Below are 22,175 nucleotides of genomic sequence, written 5' to 3'. Positions count from 1 at the left end.
TTTTAGAACACGCACAGTGGCACAATACAACGGACCCCCAGCGTTATGGGATGGGCGCGTTCGCCTGTCATGCTCCATAGCTGTAGTGAAATTGTAATTGAGTTCTTCATAAACAGGCTTAAGATTTCATTATATTAAGCACTCAGAGGGAATTTTATGACGGGTGGGAGGCGGCTCGTGTGGAGCATAAACACCAGCACGGACCAGTTGGGCCGAATGGCCTGTTTCCGCGCCGTACACGGCAAGTTAATGATTGCCGTCTGCTGCAAGACAAGCGCCGAGCTGAGAGCTCAATATGATGAATCTGCGTGACCCGTAAAACACCCGTAGCGGACCATACCCCAAGGCTGTACTCACACGGTCCTGAGCGTTGAGACGACGAGCTGTTTCGTGCTCGGGAGCTGGCGAGGCTGGAACCGGGCAGAACTCCTCGCGCTCGCACCTGAAGGAAAACAAATGAAAGAAAAGTGAGGCGGCTACCGTAACCGGGCGTCAGAAACAGGGGAGGTTAAAAACATCGGAACGTGAATTTAAAGGCTGCTTGGGAAACATTGCAGGTAAATGATTTTTGTGGGGCCAGGAGGTCCCATGGATGCTTCTTCTGGCCGCACAATAATTGCTGCCAGTCCTTCCTCCCACTCCTTGAAGTGATTAGTTCTGGTTCCACAGAGAAGCAGCTAGATCCCCTGCACCCTCCGATGACGAGCTGGCTGGTCCTCCACAACGTTCAAAAATGAGGTCCCACTGTGAAAATGGCCTCTCGTTGGTGCCCATCGGCCGATGTCCGCTATAAATGCAATCAACCCCCCCCTCCCACCCCACCCCACCCCACCCCGGTTCTCTCAGCTCCTCTCCGTTCAGGGATCACCAGTCCAACCTTCTCTAACCTTTCCTCAGACCTCAAACTAGGGATCAGCCTCGTGGCTCTTCTCTGCACTGCCTCCAGTGTTTGAATTGCGTCCCTTGTGTCTTGGTGATCGGAACTGGACGCAGTACTGGTCTGTCCAACGCACGTTACCACTCGGTTATGACCTCTTGTGATTTATATTGGCCATATAGTTCAGCACTCTATTGGGTTTTTTTTTGCTTGCAGCTCTGCACTGGTGGGATATGTTCAATGTCAAGCCCAGTACAACTGCTTGTACACTTTCAACTTCATCTGTAGATATCCCAGCACCAACAACCGTTAAATGCAGATTAAAGATTCCCCCCAATCCTGCCCTACCTTTAGAAAGTCCCTCCTTTCTGGGCCAGTACATGGAATTTACAGCACAGAAACAGGCCATTCGGCCCAACTGGTCTAAGCTGGTGTTTATGCTCCATACAAGCCTCCTCCCTTCCTACTTCATCTCACCCTATCAACATATCCTTCTATTCCTTTCTCCCTCATGTGTTTATCTGGCTTCCCCTTAAATGCATCTCTGCTATTTGCCTCAACTACTCCTTGTGGTAGCAAGTTCCGCATTCTCACCACTCTCTGGGTAAAGAAGTTTCTCCTGAATTCCTTATTGGATTTATTAGTGACTATCTTATATTTATGACCCCTAGTTTTGGATTTCACCACAAGCAGAAACATTTCCTCTATGTCGAACCCCATGGAATGTTATGGAAATTCTATTTCTGTTCTTACGGAATCTTTGACTGAGATCAGCAACTGTATTAATTGGGATGAATTCTGAGCAGTTTCTCTGCTGTCTGTTGAGGACTGGATGAGACTTTCCAAACACTTATGACCCTTGCATCTGACAGAAAGACTTTTATCCACTTTACCTGGGCTGGATTTGGGCCGGTGTCTCACAGGTGGAAGGACAGTGCCACCCGATGACTTGTACAGCAGCATTAACAGAGCGAAATATTCTCAAGCCATCGGGGGAACGGGTACTGATCAAAACTAGAGGAGTTGGGGAATGTGGTAATTGGAAGTTCTACCTCAGACGGGGGATAAGAGGGAAAGGGGTGCACAGTAGGCCTGAGTAGGGAAGGGTGTGAGGTGGAACGTAGGGCTGGAGGAGCTTGCAAAGCGAGGCCATGGAGGAATGTGCAAACAAGGAGGAGGATTTCCAATGCATTTGGTGGGGGGGGGCGATGACGAGCCAGCAGAGGTCAATGAGGATGGGGGGAGCGGGTGATCGGGGATGGGGCTTCGTGTGGGATAGGATGGACAAGTTGGAGTTGATGTAGGATGGAGCTCGGGAAACCAGTGTTGGAGAAGTTGAACCAAGAGTTGATGAAGATGTGGATAAGAGATTCCGCAGCAGTGGAAGGAGACCGGGGGAGGGGGGGGGTGGTGATGAGGATGGAGGCAGACAATATTACACCGTTCCCTGAAAACACATTTGTTTGGTTTAACATTTAGTGTTACACAATACATCAGCAGCGTGGACTGTCAACGTCCTGTGCTATCACACCTAAAGACTCCAATTTGCTGTAAGGCAGTAAAAGTACACGGTCAGGGTTGGATGGTGCACCATTCGGTCAGTAATTCCGCACCTACCAGTGGAACGACACACGACAGTGCTCGGTGTCCGATGTTTTCTTAAGGTCCATTTTACACCGGTGGGTAGATGCTTCAAACACTGCATTCTGGTGGAGCACGGGATCCACACTCAGAGCCCTCAAACACCTGAAAGAGATACAAGAACATTCAACACTCTACGTACAAAACAAACGGCCCTGCAAATTATCAAATACAAGACAGATTCGGTGAAACCGTCACAACAGGTCGTCAATAATTCTTAATAGAATCAGCTGTGGGATTCCATCTCCTGGCTGTAAAGTGCTTCAGGACGTCCTGAGATCATGAACAGTGCTAAATAAATGCAAGTTCGCTCTTTCTGTCACGATCCAGTGGCCCCTGGTGGAAAGTGCACGGTTGCAGATACTAGATGGAGACGCGATTGGCTATGACGGTCTCCATGGTTGAATGGCTTCTAATACTCACCAATCAAGGCTATCACAAGAGCAACGGCCATGTGGGCAAGGTGACTGGGACCAATGGGGCCACGATCCAGCATGAGACAGCACTCTCAGGAGAAAATAACCCAACATCTGACAGAAACAATGCCCTGCACTGATGGTGCATCGTTAGACCCCAGTTAAACATTCAACAACTTGCTTTGTTTGAGCTTCCGAGAAACAAAGAGGAACTTGAAATCACAACGATACAATGTTTGGCCTCACATGGGGCACAGGAAAGGAAGGAAGGTAGACAGACAGACAGATCCAGACTGACTTGCATTTATACAGCACCTTTCACAGCCTCAGGACGTCCTAAAGTGCTTTACAGCCAATGAAGTGCTTTTGAAGTGTAGTCACTGTTGTAATGTGGGAAATGTGGTGGCCAATTTGCGCACAGCAAGATCCCACAAACAGCAGTGAAATAAATGGCCAGACTGTCTGTTTTAGTTATGTTGGTTGAGGGATCAATGTTGGCCAAGGCACCGGGAAAACTCCACTACTCTTCTTCGAAATAGTCCCGTGGGATTTTTTACGTCCGCCTGAGAAGGCAGACGGGGCCTCGGTATAATGTTTCATCTAAAAGACAGCACCTCTGACAGTGCAGCACTCCCTCAAGTGTCAGCCTAGATTATGTGCTCAAGTCTCTGGAGTGGGGCTTGAACCCTTAGACCTTCTGACTCACTCAGAGGAGAGAGTGCTAACGACTGAGTCACAGCTGAAATAGTCAACAGGCACGACACAAAATGGAGATGCACAGGCATGCAAGATTTTCCTTCAGTCTGTATGGGACGGCCTACTCTGTTTCTCGAGGTTAAGTTACCGTTGCACATTGCAGGCCCCAACAGTTCGATCGGCAATGCAACTCAATATATTTTTTTAATCTTGAGTGGTGCTGAGTGTCTGGGCAAGACTGGGCTAGAGTTTAGATCAGCATCAGAAAAGAGCAGAAAGATCGGGACTCCTCAGGGGAGAGAGTTATGGAGGTTTACACAAACACTTCTCTGAACTGCCAGATTTTGAAGTTACTTATCAGCTGAAGACATAAAGAAGGAAGCAATTCACATCAGATAAAGTCCACGGCTCCCCGCACAGCACCCGCCCTCTTTAAATACAAGTTGTAAAGTTGAGACAGCTAGCAATATATTATATTAGCAACATTTATATTTTGTTACTCCCGACACGTTCTCAGGCTGCTACCCGTCTCAAGATTTGAAACTGATATTCCTGCTCACCGGCTGTAAAGTAAGATGATTGTTTCAGAACATTTACCCAATGCTTTGGTTCCACACCGTCTGTTTGACCTGGTAGTTTGACCTGTTTGAATTTGGTAGGTTTGTGTGGGCGGTTTTGTTTCATTAGTGAATGGATATTAAATCAGAACACCAAGATCGGTTGGGATCATATGCAAATTAATAAATAAAAACTTGCAGTTAATCAGCAGCTTTCACATTCTCAGGACATCCCAGAATGATTCACGGCCAACACATTTTGTAATGTTTTGCAGGCAAACATATCATCCAATTTATGCCCAGTAAGCTCTCACAAACAGCAATGACCAGTTAATTTGGTTTTGGTGGTGTTGATTGAAGGATGAATGTTTTCCAGGACACTGGGGAAAACTTCCTGCTCTTCTTCAAAGAGGATACCAGGAATATTGATTTAAACTTTATACATGCGTGCACGAGTCGACATAATATTCCAACCAACGGAGGATGTAGACTTTGCCCGAGTGTTTTGCAATAACCTGCTACTCGAGATACAGGATGAGATTAATCTCCATAGTGAAGAAGGGCCTCCAGTTATACGATCAAGGAAAGGACCAAGACTCTTGGGCGACCAGTACTCGCCATAACAATTCCTCTTGATCAGAGGAACAAAACTCACCGGTAGAGATATATTCTGTTTCCACTCCCCCAGGTTCCTTTAGAGATCAATGGGCGTACAATATCATACACAACTGGACTGATAGCAGGGCCATCAATGAGAGGGATATAGTGGGGCACCGAAGATCCCAATCGCAAGGCCAAGAAGATCACATTTGTGACAAAGAATTTTCTGGGCCAAGCTATAGGAAGGGTCACACCAGTAGGAATTCAAGTAACCAACACCATCGTTCAAGAGCGTAACTCCACTTACAACTCCCCATTTGGCTTGTGTTGAAGCTGAACGACAAGTGGAGAATTACAACAGACCATAGACAATTGAATTGCCATGTCTCCCTGTCACACCGGCCCATGTGAATCAAAACTTAGCTGGACTGACGGGAGCAGTGTTTCACCGCCCTAGATGTAGCTAATGGGTTTCGGAAGATGGAAGAACTTGCATTTATATAGCGCCTTTCACGACCTCAGGGCGTCCAACAGTGCTTTACAGCCAATTAAGTACTTCTGAAATGTAGTCACTGTTGTATTGTCGGGAAAGCGGCAGCCAATTTGCGCACAGCAAGATCCCACAAACAGCAATAAGATAAACGATAAGATCATCTGTTTTAGTGATGTTGGTTGAGGGATAAATATTGGCCCTGGAAACTGGGGAGAACTCTCCCTGCTCTTCTTCAAAATAGTGCCATGGGATCTTTTACGCCCACCTGAGAGGGCAGGCAGGGCCTCGGTTTAACGTTCATCCGAAAGATGGCACCTCCGACAGTGCAGCCTCTAGTCCCGGGAACTGGTCCCTGATCTGCGAGGAAAGCTGACCTAATGGTCGCAATGAGATCGGTGAAGCCTTGTGTGACACGTGGCTGTGACCAGCTGCCAAGCCTGTCCAAAGCGGAAGAGATGGACTTCTCCAATCGGGCAGCCGAGGCCTCTATGGAAGCAAAGCAAGTATCCATGGATGCTGCAAGGACTACCCTTAGGGCCTCTGTCATGGAGGCTTCCCAGTAGAGAAGTCCCTGGAGCACCATGGTTGACCTCAGTGATGTTCCTCCAATCTACTGCACACGCTGCTGGTGGACTCCTGAGCCAATATCAGCACCAACATTGGATGCTGCAGGAGATTTATTCTTTACAATGCAGAGCCCATGAGCTGCACATCTACAGTCCAACAGATGATGCCTCCTGGCCCTCTGGCCAGCAAGACCTTCCTTCTCATTGTTTTCAAATCCCTTCATGCCCTCGCCCCTCCCTATCTCTGTAACCTCCTCCACCCCATCAACCCTCCAAGATCCCTGCGCTCCTCCAATTCCAGCCTCTTGCGCATTCCCAATTTTAATCGCTCCACCATTGGCGGCCGTGCTTTCAGCTGCCCAGGCCCTAAGCTCTGGAATTCCCTCCCTAAACCTCTCCGCCTCTCTACCTCTCTCTCTCCTCCTTTAAGATGCTCCTTAAAACCTACCTCTTTGACCAAGCTTTTAGTCACCATCCTAATATCTCCTTATGTGGCCTTGGTGTCAAATTTTGTTTGATAATCGCTCCTGTGAAGCACCTTGGGACGTTTTACTACATTAAAAGCGCTATATTAATGCAAGTTGTTGTTGCTGTTGTTTGGGCAACAATTCATGGCGAGCACCACTGTGAACCTTTAGATATTCATTAACGCAGATCAAGAACACAGAGGCAGTGATGAGAATCGAACCAACTGCCCACTGACCATCTCACCCCCTTCCACTTGCTACCCTCCCACAAGGTCTCAGCCTCACCCCTGCAGAAAGAAACGGCGCCCAACTTGCCAATGACCTTCTTCCGACAGTATCACATACAGACCGACCTTTGCTGCAGTCAAACTCCTCCCCTCGAGTGGTCTCCCACAATATCGGACAGCTCTCCCCCCTCTGGGTGGGTCAAACGAGCAGCGAGCAGGGTTCTGCTCTTTGCACCAACAATGACTGGCATGGGAATCAAATACTCAGCCTTGATCCGTGAGGTGAAAGGGCAGAGCACTTGCGAGAAAACATTTTGCAACTGTTGTTCTATTTTGGCCGCAACAAATAACAGAATCTCGCGCACGGGCACATTAACTATTGGTAATGCAAGCTCGTAACATTCTTATCTCACTACAAATGCCATTGCCAGTACCGTAATATCTAGTGTACATGCTGCAACTCTATACATGTTTTCCATGGTCTCTGTAAATACAAAACAGTAACTTTGAGCATAAATTGTCTCCGCTGGGATGACTCTCACTTGAGTCAGATGGTTGCGGGTTCAGGCCCCACTCCGGGACTTGAGTTTCTAATCTGGGCCAACTCTCCAGTGGAGTACTGAGGGAGTGCAGCGCTGTCAGAGATGCTGTCTTTCACATGAGATGTAAAACTGAGGCCCCGTCTGCCTGCTCCAATGGTTTAGATGGACGTTAAAGATCCCATGGAACTGTTCAAGGAAGAGCATGGGAGGTCTCCTGATGCCCTGGCCAAGATTCCTCCCTTAACCAACGCCACCAAAAGGAGATTAACTGACCATTCATATGTTGCTTATGGGATCTTGCTGTGTACAGACTAGCTGCTTCACATTGTAGCAACAGTGAATATGTCAGCTGTGGCTCAGTGGGTCAAAATCCTGGAACTCCCTACCTAACAGCACTGTGGGAGAACCGTCACCACGTAGACTGCAGTGGTTCAAGAAGGCGGCTCACCACCACCTTCTCAAGGGCAATTAGGGATGGGCAATAAATGCCGGCCTTGCCAGTGACGCCCACATCCCATGAACGAATGAAAAAAAAGGTAGCACTCTTGCCTCTGAGTCAGAAGGTTGGATGTTCAAGTCCCACTCCAAAGAATATGACTTCTATGACTCTATTAGATTCAAGGTAAAAGGCGGGAGGTTTAGAGGGGATTTGAGAAAGAACTTTTTCACCCAGAGGGTGGTTGGAGTCTGGAACTCACTGCCTGAAAGGGTTGTGGAGGCAGGAACCCTCACAACATTCAAGAAGCATTTGGATGAGCACTTGAAATGCCATAGCATACAAGGCTACGGACCAAATGCTGGAATATGGGATTAGAGTAGACAGGGCTGATGGCCGGCGCGGACACGATGGGCCGAAGGGCCTCTATTCGTGCTGTATAACTCTATGACTCTATGAATAGAGCACAAAATCCAGGCTGACACTCCAGTGCAGGACTGAGGGAGTGCTACACTGTTGGAGGTGCCATCTTTTAGATGAGACGTTAAACTGAGGCCCTGTTTGCCCTCTCAGGTGGACGTAAAAGATCCCACGGCACAATTCAAAGAATAGCAGGAGAGTTTGTTTCTCCCCGGTGTCCTGGACAATATTTATCCTTCAACCAACATCAATAAAACAGATTATCTGGTAATCAATGGAGAGCAAAATTGGACGAGGCGACTTTGGACCAATGGTTCCCCAAGCTCTCCTCCACTGGGGTTTTCCTCGCCTCAGGTCTGGGTCTGTTGTAAACTAATTGATAGAGATTGATTGCTGGGATTAGTCAATAATTCCATTATCGCTGCATCATGTGACTACCAGGATGGTAGAAAATTGTAAACAATTTTACAACACCAAGTTATAGTCCAACAATTTTTATTTGAAATCTACAAGCTTTCGGAGGCTTCCTCCTTCGTCAGGTAAATGTTTACCAGACGAAGGAGGAAGCCTCCGAAAGCTTGTAGATTTCAAATAAAAATTGTTGGACTATAACTTGGTGTTGTAAAATTGTTTACAATTGTCAACCCCAGTCCATCACCGGCATCTCCACACCAGGATGGTAGAAGGCAGACTAGATGGACTTTGGTCTTTTCCATCCAGCAATTCCTATGTTCCTATTATTTAGCTGGGCATGCGTGAGTATCTTCAGTTTAACACACCCACACACATCTTGGAATTCATTCTGCACATGCAGTTATTCTGCAGATTCAGCAATTAATTCAACATCTTGCCTGAGATTGACAGTTTCATTTATTTGGATTTATTTCCCTTTGAACTGCTGTCCTGTTCTGTGAGTAACTGGGATTGTTTGATAGGTTGGGATCCAATTTCAGCTTTAAATACGTTCACAGACTCAACGGCCATTAAAAATGGAACAGCTTCGCTCACTGACAAGACTTGGACCAGAGCCCAGTATGACCAAGTTTACAATCACAGGCACGGAGGGACAGTCTGCCTAATGGGGGAAAGGTGGGGGAAAACACATTGGAAAGCGAATCACATCAGCCATATCTAACTACAAGCAGCAAGTCCCGTGTATCCAGTATGGGAGGGGGAGGAGGAGGGAGGGGGAAAAGAGAGGAGAGGGGAGGGCAGAGGAAGAGGGGACAGGTGGGAGGGGAGAAGGGAGAGGGAAGATGGGAGGTGGGCAGGGGAGAGGGAGAGGGAGAAGGTAGGAGGTTGCAGGTGAAGTCATCCATTTTGGGAGGAAAAATAAAAAAGTAAAATATTATTTGAATGGAGAAATACTACAAAATGCTGCGGTACAGAGGGATCTGGGTGTCCTCGTACATGAAACACAAAAAGTCAACATACAGGTGCAGCAGGTAATCCGGAAGGCAAACGGAATATTGGCCTTTATTTCTAGGGGGATGGAGTATAAAAGCAGGGAAGTCATGCTCCAACTGTACAGGGTGCTGGTGAGACCACATCTGGAGTACTGCGTACAGTTCTGGTGCCCTTATTTAAGGAAGGACATACTTGCATTGGAGGCAGTTCAGAGAAGGTTCACTAGGTTGATTCCGGGTATGGAAGGGTTGTCTTATGAGGAAAGATTGAACAGGTTGGGTCTATACTCATTGGAGTTTAGAAGAATGAGAGGAGATCTTATTGAAACATACAAGATTCTGAGGGGACTCGATGGGGTAGATGCTGAGAGGATGTTACCCCTCATGGGGGAACCTAAAACTAGAGGGGATAGTCTCAGAATAAGGGGTCGCCCGTTTAAGATGGAAACGAGGAGGAATTTCTTCTCCCAGAGGGTCGTGAATCTTTGGAATTCTTTACCCCAAAAAGCTGTGGAGGCTGAGTCATTGAATACATTGAAGGCTGAGTTGGACAAATTTTTGATCAGCAAGGGAGGCAAAGGATATGGGGAAAGGGCGGGAAAGTGGAGTTGAGGTAAAAATCAGAGCAGCCATGATCTCATTGAATGGCGGAGCAGGCTCGAGGGGCTGAATGGCCGACTCCTGCTCCTATCTCTTATGGTCTTATAGGTAGGAGAGGGAAGGTAGGTAGAGGGAGGAGAGAGGGAAGGAAGGGGGTGGGCAGGGGATGCAGGGTGAGGGGGAGGAGAGGAAACTCCCACCAGTGTAATAGTTCAGGGTTGAAATGCCTCGTCCAAGGTCAGAGGTTGTGGGCGGGCAGTACTTAGGGTACTGGGCAGGAAAGTGACTGTGGAACAGATGTGCCATATCAGGGAGAGGGGAATAAATAAATGACCAGCATTCAGATACAAACATTTGCACAAATACACCCTTTTTAATCTGTTACTTTCCTGCTGATGAAAATTTAATAACATCTCCTCAACATAACAGAGAAATAGGTGGAGGAGAAAAGACTAATTTAAAAATGGACTATTAGCGGTCAGTTTATATTTTAGACTTTGCCGGCCAGTCCCCTCAATAAACAGATTGTTTTGTACAAAACCAATTGTGCCACAATGCAAATTTTGATACAAGATGTAAATAAAAACATTGTGCTTTTTACCTTTCTCTGTTTCCATTTTGCTGGCACAGGACTCTCATAGGGTTGGGAAGTTTTGACAAAATCCTATTTTGGGTGGAACGGGGATAAGATTAACGGCTCAAGATCTGGGAACCGATTATAATGGGATTTACGATCAATAAAAGTGAGAGTGATCACAAGTCCTTCTGAACATGGTGGTTGGGTTTATGGTCAAGAGCGAAATACATCAAAATAAGCAAGAATTTTGAACTAAATGTGAGACTTGGGAGAAAGAACAGAAAGATCTTGAATTTCTATAGCACCTTTCATGACCTCAGGACGTCCCAAAGCGCTTTACAGCCAATGAAGTACTTTTGAAGTGTAGTCACTGTTGTAATGCAGGAAACGCGGCAGCCAATTTGCGCACAGCAAGATCCCACAAACAGCAATGTGATAATGACCAGATCATTTGTTTTAGTGATGTTAGTTGAGGGATAAATATTGGCCCAGGACATCGGGGAGAACTCCCCTGCTCTTCTTCAAAATAGCGGCCATGGGACCTTTTACATCCACCTGAGCGGGTAGACAGGGTTTAACTCACCCGAAAGACGGCATCGCCAACAGTGCAGCACTCCACTGAAGTACCAGCCTAGATTTTGTGCTCAAGTCGCTGGAGTGGGACTTGAATCGGTAACTTTCGGACCCAGAGGTGAGCGTGCCACCCACTGAGTCACAGCCGACACCTTGGTAGGTAGATGGCTCGAGTTCTGAGAATTGCTTTTCCATTGTTGAAAATTCATTGCAAACCTCAACAACTCACTACGCCTTATTTAAACAAAGCAGCCTTTGCTGTGTATTTACCCTTTACTGTCCAGTCCCAACTATCATAGACTGTATCTCACACTTACAAATCATGGCCAGTCACTGGGCCACAAGAAATGTTAACCACATTGAGAAAATTACACCTTCTAAAACTTTTCAGAATAATTAATTAATATTAGAAAACTTATCTTAAAGATTACAAGTATAACTGAGAGCCTCCTGCCTGTATTTAGCGGGTCTACAGCGCTTCTACTCAAGAGATTAGCTTCATTTTACTAAGAGTTTAAGTCATTTTTTTAAACAAAAAGAGAATTAGTAGCAGTGAGGAGGGGGAGGGGGAGGGGGATCTCGGGCTTTGGACTAACCGGATCCCCGGCGGCAGCTCCGGAACTCGAGTCGGATCGGATGTTAAAGTGACCTTCACCCCGACTCCTAAAGGCAAAATGGAAGGAGAATTTCCAACAGGGTGAGAAGGAACTCCCCACATCTGGTTATGGTTAGTTAGGGCTGGTTATGGTTAGTCAGGGCTGGTTATGTTTAGTTGTTGACTGACCTCCCTCTGCTCACTCATTTAAAGTCTCCTCTGTGCTTGGCTCCGACTTCCTACCAGATTTGTGCAGCACATAAAACTACCCTGGCTGCAAACGTCACCCCCCCCTCCTATTATTTTCATCTTGTTATTCTTTTTTCTATAAAATGACACTGAATTTTCCTTCTCAAAGTAGTCTGGTGGTGATGTGCAAACAACTGGTGCTACATTGGTACCCCAACGCCAAGGGAGCTACATTGGTGCCCCAACGCCAAGGGAGCTACAATGGTGCCCCAACGCCAAGGGAGCTACAATGGTACCTCAACGCCAAGGGAGCTACATTGGTGCCCCAACGCCAAGGGAGCTACATTGGTGCCCCAACGCCAAGGGAGCTACAATGGTGCCCCAACGCCAAGGGAGCTACAATGGTACCTCAACGCCAAGGGAGCTACATTGGTGCCCCAACGCCAAGGGAGCTACAATGGTACCTCAACGCCAAGGGAGCTACAATGGTACCTCAACGCCAAGGGAGCTACAATGGTACCTCAACGCCAAGGGAGCTACATTGGTGCCCCAACGCCAAGGGAGCTACATTGGTGCCCCAACGCCAAGAGAGCTACATTGGTACCCCAACGCCAAGGGAGCTACATTGGTGCCCCAACGCCAAGGGAGCTACATTGGTGCCCCAACGCCAAGGGAGCTACATTGGTACCCCAACACCAAGGGAGCTACATTGGTATCTCAACGCCAAGGGAGCTACATTGGTGCCCCAACGCCAAGGGAGCTACATTGGTACCTCAACGCCAAGGGAGCTACATTGGTACCTCAACGCCAAGGGAGCTACATTGGTGCCCCAACGCCAAGGGAGCTACATTGGTACCTCAACGCCAAGGGAGCTACATTGGTACCCCAACGCCATGGGAGCTACATTGGTACCCCAACGCCAAGGGAGCTACATTGGTACCCCAACGCCAAGGGAGCTACATTGGTACCCCAACGCCATGGGAGCTACATTGGTACCCCAACGCCAAGGGAGCTACATTGGTACCTCAACGCCAAGGGAGCTACATTGGTACCCCAACGCCAAGGGAGCTACATTGGTACCTCAACGCCAAGGGAGCTACAATGGTACCCCAACGCCAAGGGAGCTACATTGGTACCCCAACGCCAAGGGAGCTACAATGGTACCTCAACGCCAAGGGAGCTACAATGGTACCTCAACGCCAAGGGAGCTACAATGGTACCCCAACGCCATGGGAGCTACATTGGTACCCCAACGCCAAGGGAGCTACAATGGTACCTCAACGCCAAGGGAGCTACATTGGTACCCCAACGCCAAGGGAGCTACAATGGTACCCCAACACCAAGGGAGCTACATTGGTGCCCCAACGCCAAGGGAGCTACATTGGTGCCCCAACGCCAAGGGAGCTACCAAGTGGTCTAGGGTTGCCAACCCTCCAGGATTGTCCTGGAATATCCAGGATTGTCCTGGAGTCTCCAGGAATGACGGTTAATCTCCCAGACACTGCTGCAAACAAACACCCGGGAGAAAAATAATAGGGGGCGTTAAAAAAAATTGTGCGATTTTTCATTTTCTTTGAAGACTTTTGTTTATTAGTTCCAAAAATATTGGAGATGTGAAGCTGTTTGACTGACAGTCAAGAATTATTTGAACGGCCCGCTCCTGTTCCTATGCTAAAAGACCGTACTCCCCACTCACCCACTCATATCCCCCGTACTCCCCACTCACCCACTCACCCACTCATATCCCCCGCACTCCCCACTCACCCACTCATATCCCCCGCACTCCCCACTCACCCACTCATATCCCCCGCACTCCCCCCTCACCCACTCATATCCCCCGCACTCCCCCCTCACCCACTCATATCCCCCGCACTCCCCCCTCACCCACTCATATCCCCCGCACTCCCCCCTCACCCACTCATATCCCCCGCACTCCCCCCTCACCCACTCATATCCCCCGCACTCCCCCCTCACCCACTCATATCCCCCGCACTCCCCCCTCACCCACTCATATCCCCCGCACTCCCCCCTCACCCACTCATATCCCCCGCACTCCCCCCTCACCCACTCATATCCCCCGCACTCCCCCCTCACCCACTCATATCCCCCGCACTCCCCCCTCACCCACTCATATCCCCCGCACTCCCCACTCATATCCCCCGCACTCCCCACTCACCCACTCATATCCCCCGCACTCCCCACTCATATCCCCCGCACTCCCCCCTCACCCACTCATATCCCCCGCACTCCCCACTCACCCACCTTTAACAAATGTGGAACAGAATGAGTTAACTGTCCAGGGGCACAAACAGAACAAAATGAAACATTAATCAATAAATACCGTACACAAGAGTCACTCACACAAAACCTCGGATGTGAAGATTTAAGTGGCAATGTTTAACTCACAGGTTCCCTTTCGGATCGCCCAGAGAGAGGGAGAATTCACAATGAAAGCTGTCTCGATGCTGCTCTCTCTCTCTCTCTTGCTCCAACATTCAAGGGACCTCGATAATCACTGCTGGGCACAAAATTTAACCGAAGGCAAGTGATAGCGCAGAGATATGCGACATTTCGGAGAGCTGAAAGGCAAGCAAGGAGACCCTTTTTAAAAAAAGAACAGATACAAAATTGGGACGCCCCCCCCCTGATGAATGAAGGTCAGTCAGCTCGATCTTAAAGGGGATTAAGAGGTTGTAACTGACCTGGAAATGCTATTTCCTGGCTCAGGAGCCCCACCTGCTGGACTAGAGGCGAAGTTCCCCTTCCCAAGAGGTTGTGCTATTTTATAACTCGCTCCAAACAGTTAGTTCAGAAACTGGCCAGAATGGTGTAGACATAATTCTGTTACTTCCATCATACACGCTGTGTTGCAGCTGATGTCAGAAAGATGCCTCAAGACTGGATTCATCGACTCCAAATAAATACAGACGCACCGCTGGATGGAAAAGGGTCTTCAAAATGAATCATGGAACGATACAGCACAGAAGGAGGCCATTCAGCCCATCGTGCCTGTGCCGGCTCTTCGAAAGAGCTATCCAATTAGTCCCACTTCCCCTGCAAATTCTTCCCCTTCCAGGAATTTACGGGAAACAGGTGTTCCCAGAACTTGGGAATTGAAAGTTTAATTAGTAGCTGCCTTGCCTCAGGGTTAGAAGGTTGTGGATATGTGCACAGCAAGATTCCACAAACAGCGGTGGGTGATTGCGGTCAGCCTTGGCTCAGTGGGTAATATTCTCGCCTCTGGTTGTCGAGAGGTTGTGGGTTCATGTCCCACGCCAGGGATTTGAGAATATAATCCAGGCTGACACTCCCAGTGCAGTACTGAGGGAGTGCTGCTCTGCCTTTCGGATGAGACGTTAAACCGAGGCCCCGTCTGCCCTCTCAGATGGTCATAAAAGATCCCACGGACACTATTTGAAGAAGAGCAGGGGGAGTTTTCCTGGTGCCTTGGCCAACATTTATCCCTTAAACAACATCACAAAGAACAGATTATTGGTCATTTATGTAACTGCTGTTTGTGGGATCTTCCTGTGCGTAAATTGGCTGCCGGGTTTCTCCACATTATAATAGTGCCCACACTACAGCCATCAGACAGAGGAGACTTTCATGCCATTAGCCTGGGCTGGATTGGAGGTGGAAGGCCAGTATCTAACCCACTGCATCATTTTTATTAATTCATTTTTTTCCAGGGTCCCAAAACCTGCACCACTTCTCCCTTTCACCGATAGTCATTTAAAATCCATGTTTGGTGCATAAACAATTCTTTTTGATTCATCCCCTGTCTCTCATTTACTCTGGATCACAGGAACTGGGTGTCTCTCCGTTAACTTGACCTCATCCACAAACTCTGTTGCCCGGATCCTGACTTGCACCAAGTCCCGTTCACCCATCATCCCTGTGCTCACTGACCTACGTTGGCTGCCAGTCCCCGAATGCCTTGATTTTAAAATTCTCATCCTCATGTTCAAATCCCTCCATGGCCCTCGCCCCTTCCCTATCTCTGTAACCTCCTCCAGCCCTACAACCCTCCGAGATCTCTGCGCTCCTCCAATTCCGGCCTCTTGCGCATCCCCCGATTTTAATCGCTCCACCATTGGCGGCCGTGCCTTCAGCTGCCTTGGCCCTAAGCTCTGGAATTCCCTTTCTAAACCTCTCTGCCTCTCTCTCTTCCTTTAAGGCACTCCTTAAAACCTACCTCTTTGACCAAGCTTTTGGTCATCTGTCCTAATATCTCCTTATGTGGCTCGGTGTCAAATTTTTGTCTGATTTACACTCCTGTGAAGCACCTTGGGACGTTTTACTATGTTAAACGGGTTATATAAATGCAAGTTGTTGTTTAATCAAGGGACAGCAGGGTGAGATTTCAAATCATCTTTAACACAATAAAATAAAACAAAAATCCAGAAAGAGAAAAGAACAGTGGCAGTTACTAAGTTTCACATAAAACTTTTATTTTTATTTCATCAAATTTGTGAACCTAGGTGCAAATAAATCTACGTATAAACTCGCTGCGAACCAAAGGAGAGCAAAAGGAGGAGTGTAACACTATTCAAAGATCACAGAATCTGAGTCAGACAATGGCAATCAGATGGCAGATCTGTCAACGACAAACATATATAAAATCGGATATAAAGGAGCACATCCCATCAGCGAATACAGTGACGTAAAAATTCTCATTAAAAGCCTGAGACTGGAAAGGATTTAGAAGCAAAAAGACACTGAGTTTGTTACACAACAGCTCAACACCACTCTGTACAAATGTTCCCAGAGGCTGCAGCACACAACACCTGGGGATCAGAGATAATATTAAATCACACAGTGACTCTCTGTGTATTTTGGAAGTCAATGCATTGAAGGAAACCTCTGTCACCTCCAATGACCTCCAGTTTAAGGTCCTTGAGTATAAACATGTAAAATACATCTTTCTTTTTGAGGTTATTTACTTTCTTCTTTTACAAACGCACCAGCAGGGAGAATTCCTCCGTGTGTTGTGCGTAACTGAGTTGGGAGCCTGTTCCCTATATACACAAAGTGCAAGCTTCGTCCCGCGGGCCAGCTGATTGGAACTGCCATACTCGTCTCATTTCTGAAGCACAGCCAGCGAGGGTCCTTTTCCCCAAATCCTGAGCTCAAACAGGGCGCTGGGGACCGAGAACCGCTGGAAAGAAACCACCAAAAAATCCGATACAGAAACAGAAATGAACGAGCTACCACATGGAGTGGTTGAGGCGAATAGCAGAGATGCATTTAAGGGGAAGCTGGATAAACACATGAGGGAGAAAGGAATAGAAGGATATGTTGATAGGGTGAGATGAAGTAGGGTGGGAGGAGGCTCATGCGGGGCATAAACACCGGCACAGATCTGTGCTGTAAATTCTATGTATTAAAATTTGCTGAAAGAAGACACTGGGAGTCATGTTAATCTCAGTCACCGGGGGGCCCACGGGATCAGGTGGAACACTGGTTTTACACCCTGTCCAATATTACTCCCCACTGACTTAAATGCAGAGTATAATCGGGCGGTGTGTAAAACCAGCGATGCCCCCGATCCCCTCGGTTTCCCGACAGAGGGATTCGGTTAAAATTGCCCCCCCAGCGAGTCAGAAACGTACCTTCAGGAAACAGGGACGGGGGAACGGATATGCTTCAGCAGAGGAATCCCTTAACCGGTCGTTTCTCTTTCACACACTGGCCTGTTGTTTATCGCCGACATCTTCTGTGTTTAGTTCTTGGCTGCAGGATATCATTTCTCGATTTTGGATTCGCAGAAACTTTAATGGAAAGTCCCATGCGGGGGGACTAACAAGTAAGCTTGTTTTACAAAAAATGATTAACTTAGGTATAATGGGGTGCATTTTAAAGTATGGGGATGACAGTGTAGTGGTCACGTTACTGGATCAGTAATCCAGCAGAATGTGAGTTCAGAATCCCACCATAACAATTTGTGAATTTGAATTCAGTTTAAACAAAATCTGGAAATAAAAAGCCGATATCAGTAAAAGTGACCATGAAGCTGTCGGATTGTTGTAAAAACCCAACTGGTTCACTAATGTCCCTTTAGAGAAGGAAACCTCCCGTCCTTACCCGGTCTGGGTCTACACGTGACTCCAGTCCAACATTCAACGTGGTTGACTCTGGAGTGACCGTGCGTGTCGCTCTGTCGTATCAAACCACTACCAGTGGATTAAGGCGGCGAGGGTGCCCACATCCTGAGAATGAATTTTCAAAAAAGACTTGTGAATCTTTACAGACAAGGATGCTGCATCAGGAGTACTCATTTACCACACCAACAACTTGCATTTATATAGGGACACAGCGAAACTTCCCGAGGTGCTTCACAGGAGCGCAGTCAAACAAAGTTTGGCACCGAGCCACTTCAGGAGATGTTTGGACAGGTGACCAAAAAGCTTGGTCAAAGAGGTAGGTTTTAAGGAGCGTCTTGAAGGAGGAGAGAGAGGTCGAGAGGCAGAGGGAATTCCAGAGCTTAAGGCCCTAGATGACGGAAGGCACAGCCGCCAATGGTGGAGCGATTTAGAATTGATTGATTGTAATTTTTCACTTTGAAATTTAAATACTGCAGTTTTTTTTTGCGGGTGGAAGATTATTTCCTGATAAATGCAGTTAATTCACTTTCAGAATCCCAGTAAACTAAAAGCAAATCCCATTCACTCCCGTCCAACCAATACCCCTGAAGATACAGAAATATTTTACTGGGCAAGTCTGCCCCCCAATGGTGGACCAGTGAACCACATGGAGGAGGTTCGATTCCTGGTCTGTGCATCTGCCACGTGGGGCGTGGTAATTGGCCTCGGTCGACCTGGGCTAGTGAGGGGGGGGAATGGAATCATCTGGGGCTCCTGTTCCTCCTCATTCTCCGGTGACCCCTCCTGTTGGGAAATGCGTGTGTGTGTCGTCAGCTGAGGACAGCATCAGGCGTGTCTGCGATGCCCTCCGCTGTCAAATAGCCGACTGTCACTCGCTTGTCAAGGTGCGTACAGGAAGAATGGCCACTCGGGCAAGGCGATGCCGTAGCCCAGCTAGAGTTAGCACCTTCAGGAGCGGAGGCGAGCAAAGGAGCAGTAAATTGGAAAGACTGGAATTTGATCCAAAGTTTAAAGTGCCTGATTATCGAAGGTAATTATTGCTTCCGATACATGAAGCCAACCTTCTGCCAATTCACTCCTCGCGACTGTGGCACATTATATAACTGCAGGTACCACTGTGGGTTGTTTTACAGAAATGAATGATTAAATGCGATGTGGTGTATTTAACAAGAGTTGAAAAGTCAGGGAAACCAGTTTCATGATCACCCACTTTCTTCCCTTACTGACGAAAACGTACCCACTCTAGAGCCCTCCGACCCGGTGCCCGCAGCGTCTCAGTGCCCCACCCGGGGTAGTGTTCATCCGTACAGAACGGGGAGCTCGCTGGTTTAATCCCTGCCATTCTGAGTTAGTTGATCCCAGCTGAGGCTCCAGTACAGTCTGCCACGCCCCGGCCTTAGGGAGGATGCTGTCCTGCTCTTAGAAGGATGTACGTCCCCAGAGGCACTGGCTAATCTCACGTATTAAGAAAGATGCATTTAGGGGGAAGCTAGGTGAGGGAGAAAGGAATAGAGGGTATTCTGATAGAGTGAGATGATGTAAGGTGGGAGGAGGCTCGTGTGGAGCATAAACACCAGCATGGACCAGTTGGGCCGAATGGCCTGTTTTTTGCGCTGCAAAATTCTATGTAAAGAATATTTATTGGTACCATCTCAGCCCAAAGCACTTCACAGCCAATGACGTACCTCTGAAGTATAGTCACTGTTGAAATGTTGGCAAATATGGCAGTCAGTTTGTGCACAGTAAGATCCCTCAGACAGCAAGTGAGATAAACGACCAGTTACTCTGATTTTTGGTGATGTTGGTTGAGGGAGGAATGTGGGCCCAGGACACCGGGAGAACTTGCTGCTCTACTTTGAATAGTGTCCTGGGATCCTTTACCTCCACCTGAGCTGGTAGTCGGGGCCTCGGTTTAATGTCTCATCCAAAAGACAGAATACGTGGACAACCCAACCGAATCAACCAGGATCATTGCAGCTGTGTCAGTGCGGCAGGTATTTCTCAGAGGCCCATCGGAATGGGTGAGTGAGTGGATTCTTCACATTATCTTCCTTTTGAGATACACACACAGCTCGTTACAAGTGGCCAGGAAGGGAATAAATCTGCTGCCACATCAGGGAACCTGCGCCCAGTTATTTGCTCCGAAAACATAGAATTACATAGGATTTGCAGCACAGAAACAGGCCATTCGGCCCAACAGGTCTATGCCGGTGTTTATGCTCCACACGAGCCTCCTCCCTCCCTATTTCATCTCACCCTATCATCATAACCTTCTCCCTCATGTGTTTATCTCGTTTTCCCTTAAATGTATCTACACTATTCGCCTCAACTACTCCTTGTGGTAGCGAGTTCCACATTCTAAACGTACAACTTTAGCAATAATAGAGGCAGCCCCCTTGAATATGAAGTGGTTTAAGTGGTTAAGGTAATGTAGTGCTCATGTTACTGGACTAGTACTTCAGAGGCCTGGACTAATAATCCAGAGGCCGTGAGTTCAAATCCCACCAGGGCAGTTTGTGAATTTAACAAAAATTCTGGAAATTATATCAGTAAAAGTGACCGTGAAGCTGTCGGATTGTCGTAAAAACCCAACTGGTTCACTAATGTCCCTTTAGGGAAGGAAACCTGCTGTCCTTACCCGGTCTGGGCTTTTATGTGACTCCAGTCCCACACGATCGTGTTGACTCTTAGCTGCCCTCTGAAGCAGCCTAGAAAGTCACTCAGTTAAGGGTAACTAGGGATGGGGAATAAATGGCGGCCTTGCCAGTGACGCCCATGTCCTGAAAATGAATTTTAACAAAGCACGTGGCACAAGGATAGGATGTTAGGGTGAAATGGGGGTAGAGCAACTTTGGAATTTTTTCAAAGCAGACAGTGGCACGGAAGAATTTCAGTCAAGAAACCAAACTCCCTGGACTTCAAAACAAACTTCAGCGCGCTCTGCTGCTCTAAGCTGTATGGCTCAAGGTGGTAAATGAGGGTCATTGCAAACTCAATCGGGAGTAGGTGCAGGAATGATTTTTCAATGTCTTTCCTTGTAGCAGATAACCCAGTTGGTATCAGAAAAGGATCTGCCTTGATGGCTCAATGTGTAAATGCAAGGCAAAATGTGGAACTCAGCTATACTGACAGAAGGTTATGGCCTTGATCCCCCATTCGGATGAGGGATCGTTTCTCGGGTGAGACTTTAAACTGAGGCCCCGTCTACCCTCTCAGGTGGATGTGAAAGATCCCATGGCATTATTGGAAGAAGGGCAGGGGAGTTATGCTGGTATCCTGGGGCCAATGTTAATCCCTCAACCAACATCACTAAAACAGATTATCTGGTCATTATTTCATTGCTGTTTGTGGGATCTTGCTGTGCGCAAATTGGCTGCCATGTTTCCTACATTACAACAGTGACTACACTTCAAAAGTACTTAATTGGCTGTAAAGCGCTTTGGGACATCCTGAGGTCATGAAAGACGCTATATAAATGCAAGTCTGTCTTTCTTTCCTTCTACTGTACTCGGGTGATCTCAGTTAGAGCAGCAATTAGGGGTACTGTGATTGGCCATGATCAGCCCCTGGGCTAGGGAGGGAAGATCGGCCCTGCTCCTGATCGCTGCCCAGTGACTCTTACTGGGAAAATGTGGATGTTGGGTGAAGGCAAAAATCACCCCTGACCATGATGCCCCCCGTGGTTGAACAGTCTGTTGACGTCCATTGTTGAGGCTAACATGTCAAGAATGGCCATTTGGACGAGGTACCGGAGGGCAGTCAGGACATGGAACTGTGCCCCAGGAAGAGTCAGTACCTTCAGGAGAGGAAGAAGATTGGAGAGGGGAGGAGAAAATTGGACAGTGGGGGGAGAAAATTGTCCAATTTTCTCCCCCCCCTCCAATCAATAAATCTTATTTATTGATGGATCCCAATTTAAAAAGCATTAAGATAAGGCTGGATTTTAGGGAAGGAGAAGGTTGAGTCACAATGATGCTTTGAAGAAATTGGGAGCCCAACATGGCAAATCACAGTGACAAGTTCTTACAGGTAGAATATGGATCGCGGAACAAGAGAATTTGTTTGGTGTAAGAAACTGCAATCCAATTTTCGGTATCAGGATTCAAATTTTCTCTCAATGGACACCAAAAAAGAGTTTACATTACAGTCTAGGGGGCTGTCTTCATTGACTGCCTTGATATCCGTTTAAAAGA

At 47.6% G+C, this 22,175-nt stretch overlaps 1 protein-coding gene across 1 annotated transcript in view; it reads right to left on the bottom strand.

Annotated features, from left to right (window-relative positions):
- Positions 1-11,926, bottom strand: part of nlrx1 (NLR family member X1) — a 28,589-nt gene extending 16,663 nt beyond the window's left edge. Inside the window, exons 1-3 of the mRNA XM_067970877.1 lie at positions 11,879-11,926; positions 2,495-2,623; positions 358-442 (exon numbers count right to left, since the gene is read on the bottom strand). Coding sequence (XP_067826978.1) covers positions 358-442; positions 2,495-2,582 — 173 coding nt within the window. The 5' untranslated portion in view covers positions 2,583-2,623; positions 11,879-11,926. The remainder of the gene's footprint in view (positions 1-357; positions 443-2,494; positions 2,624-11,878) is intronic.
- Between the last annotated feature and the right edge of the window lie 10,249 nt (positions 11,927-22,175).

The sequence above is a fragment of the Heptranchias perlo genome, chromosome 33 (assembly GCF_035084215.1).
Source record: "Heptranchias perlo isolate sHepPer1 chromosome 33, sHepPer1.hap1, whole genome shotgun sequence".
Taxonomy (NCBI): domain Eukaryota; kingdom Metazoa; phylum Chordata; class Chondrichthyes; order Hexanchiformes; family Hexanchidae; genus Heptranchias; species Heptranchias perlo.
This window is presented reverse-complemented; position numbering and strand designations above follow the sequence as displayed.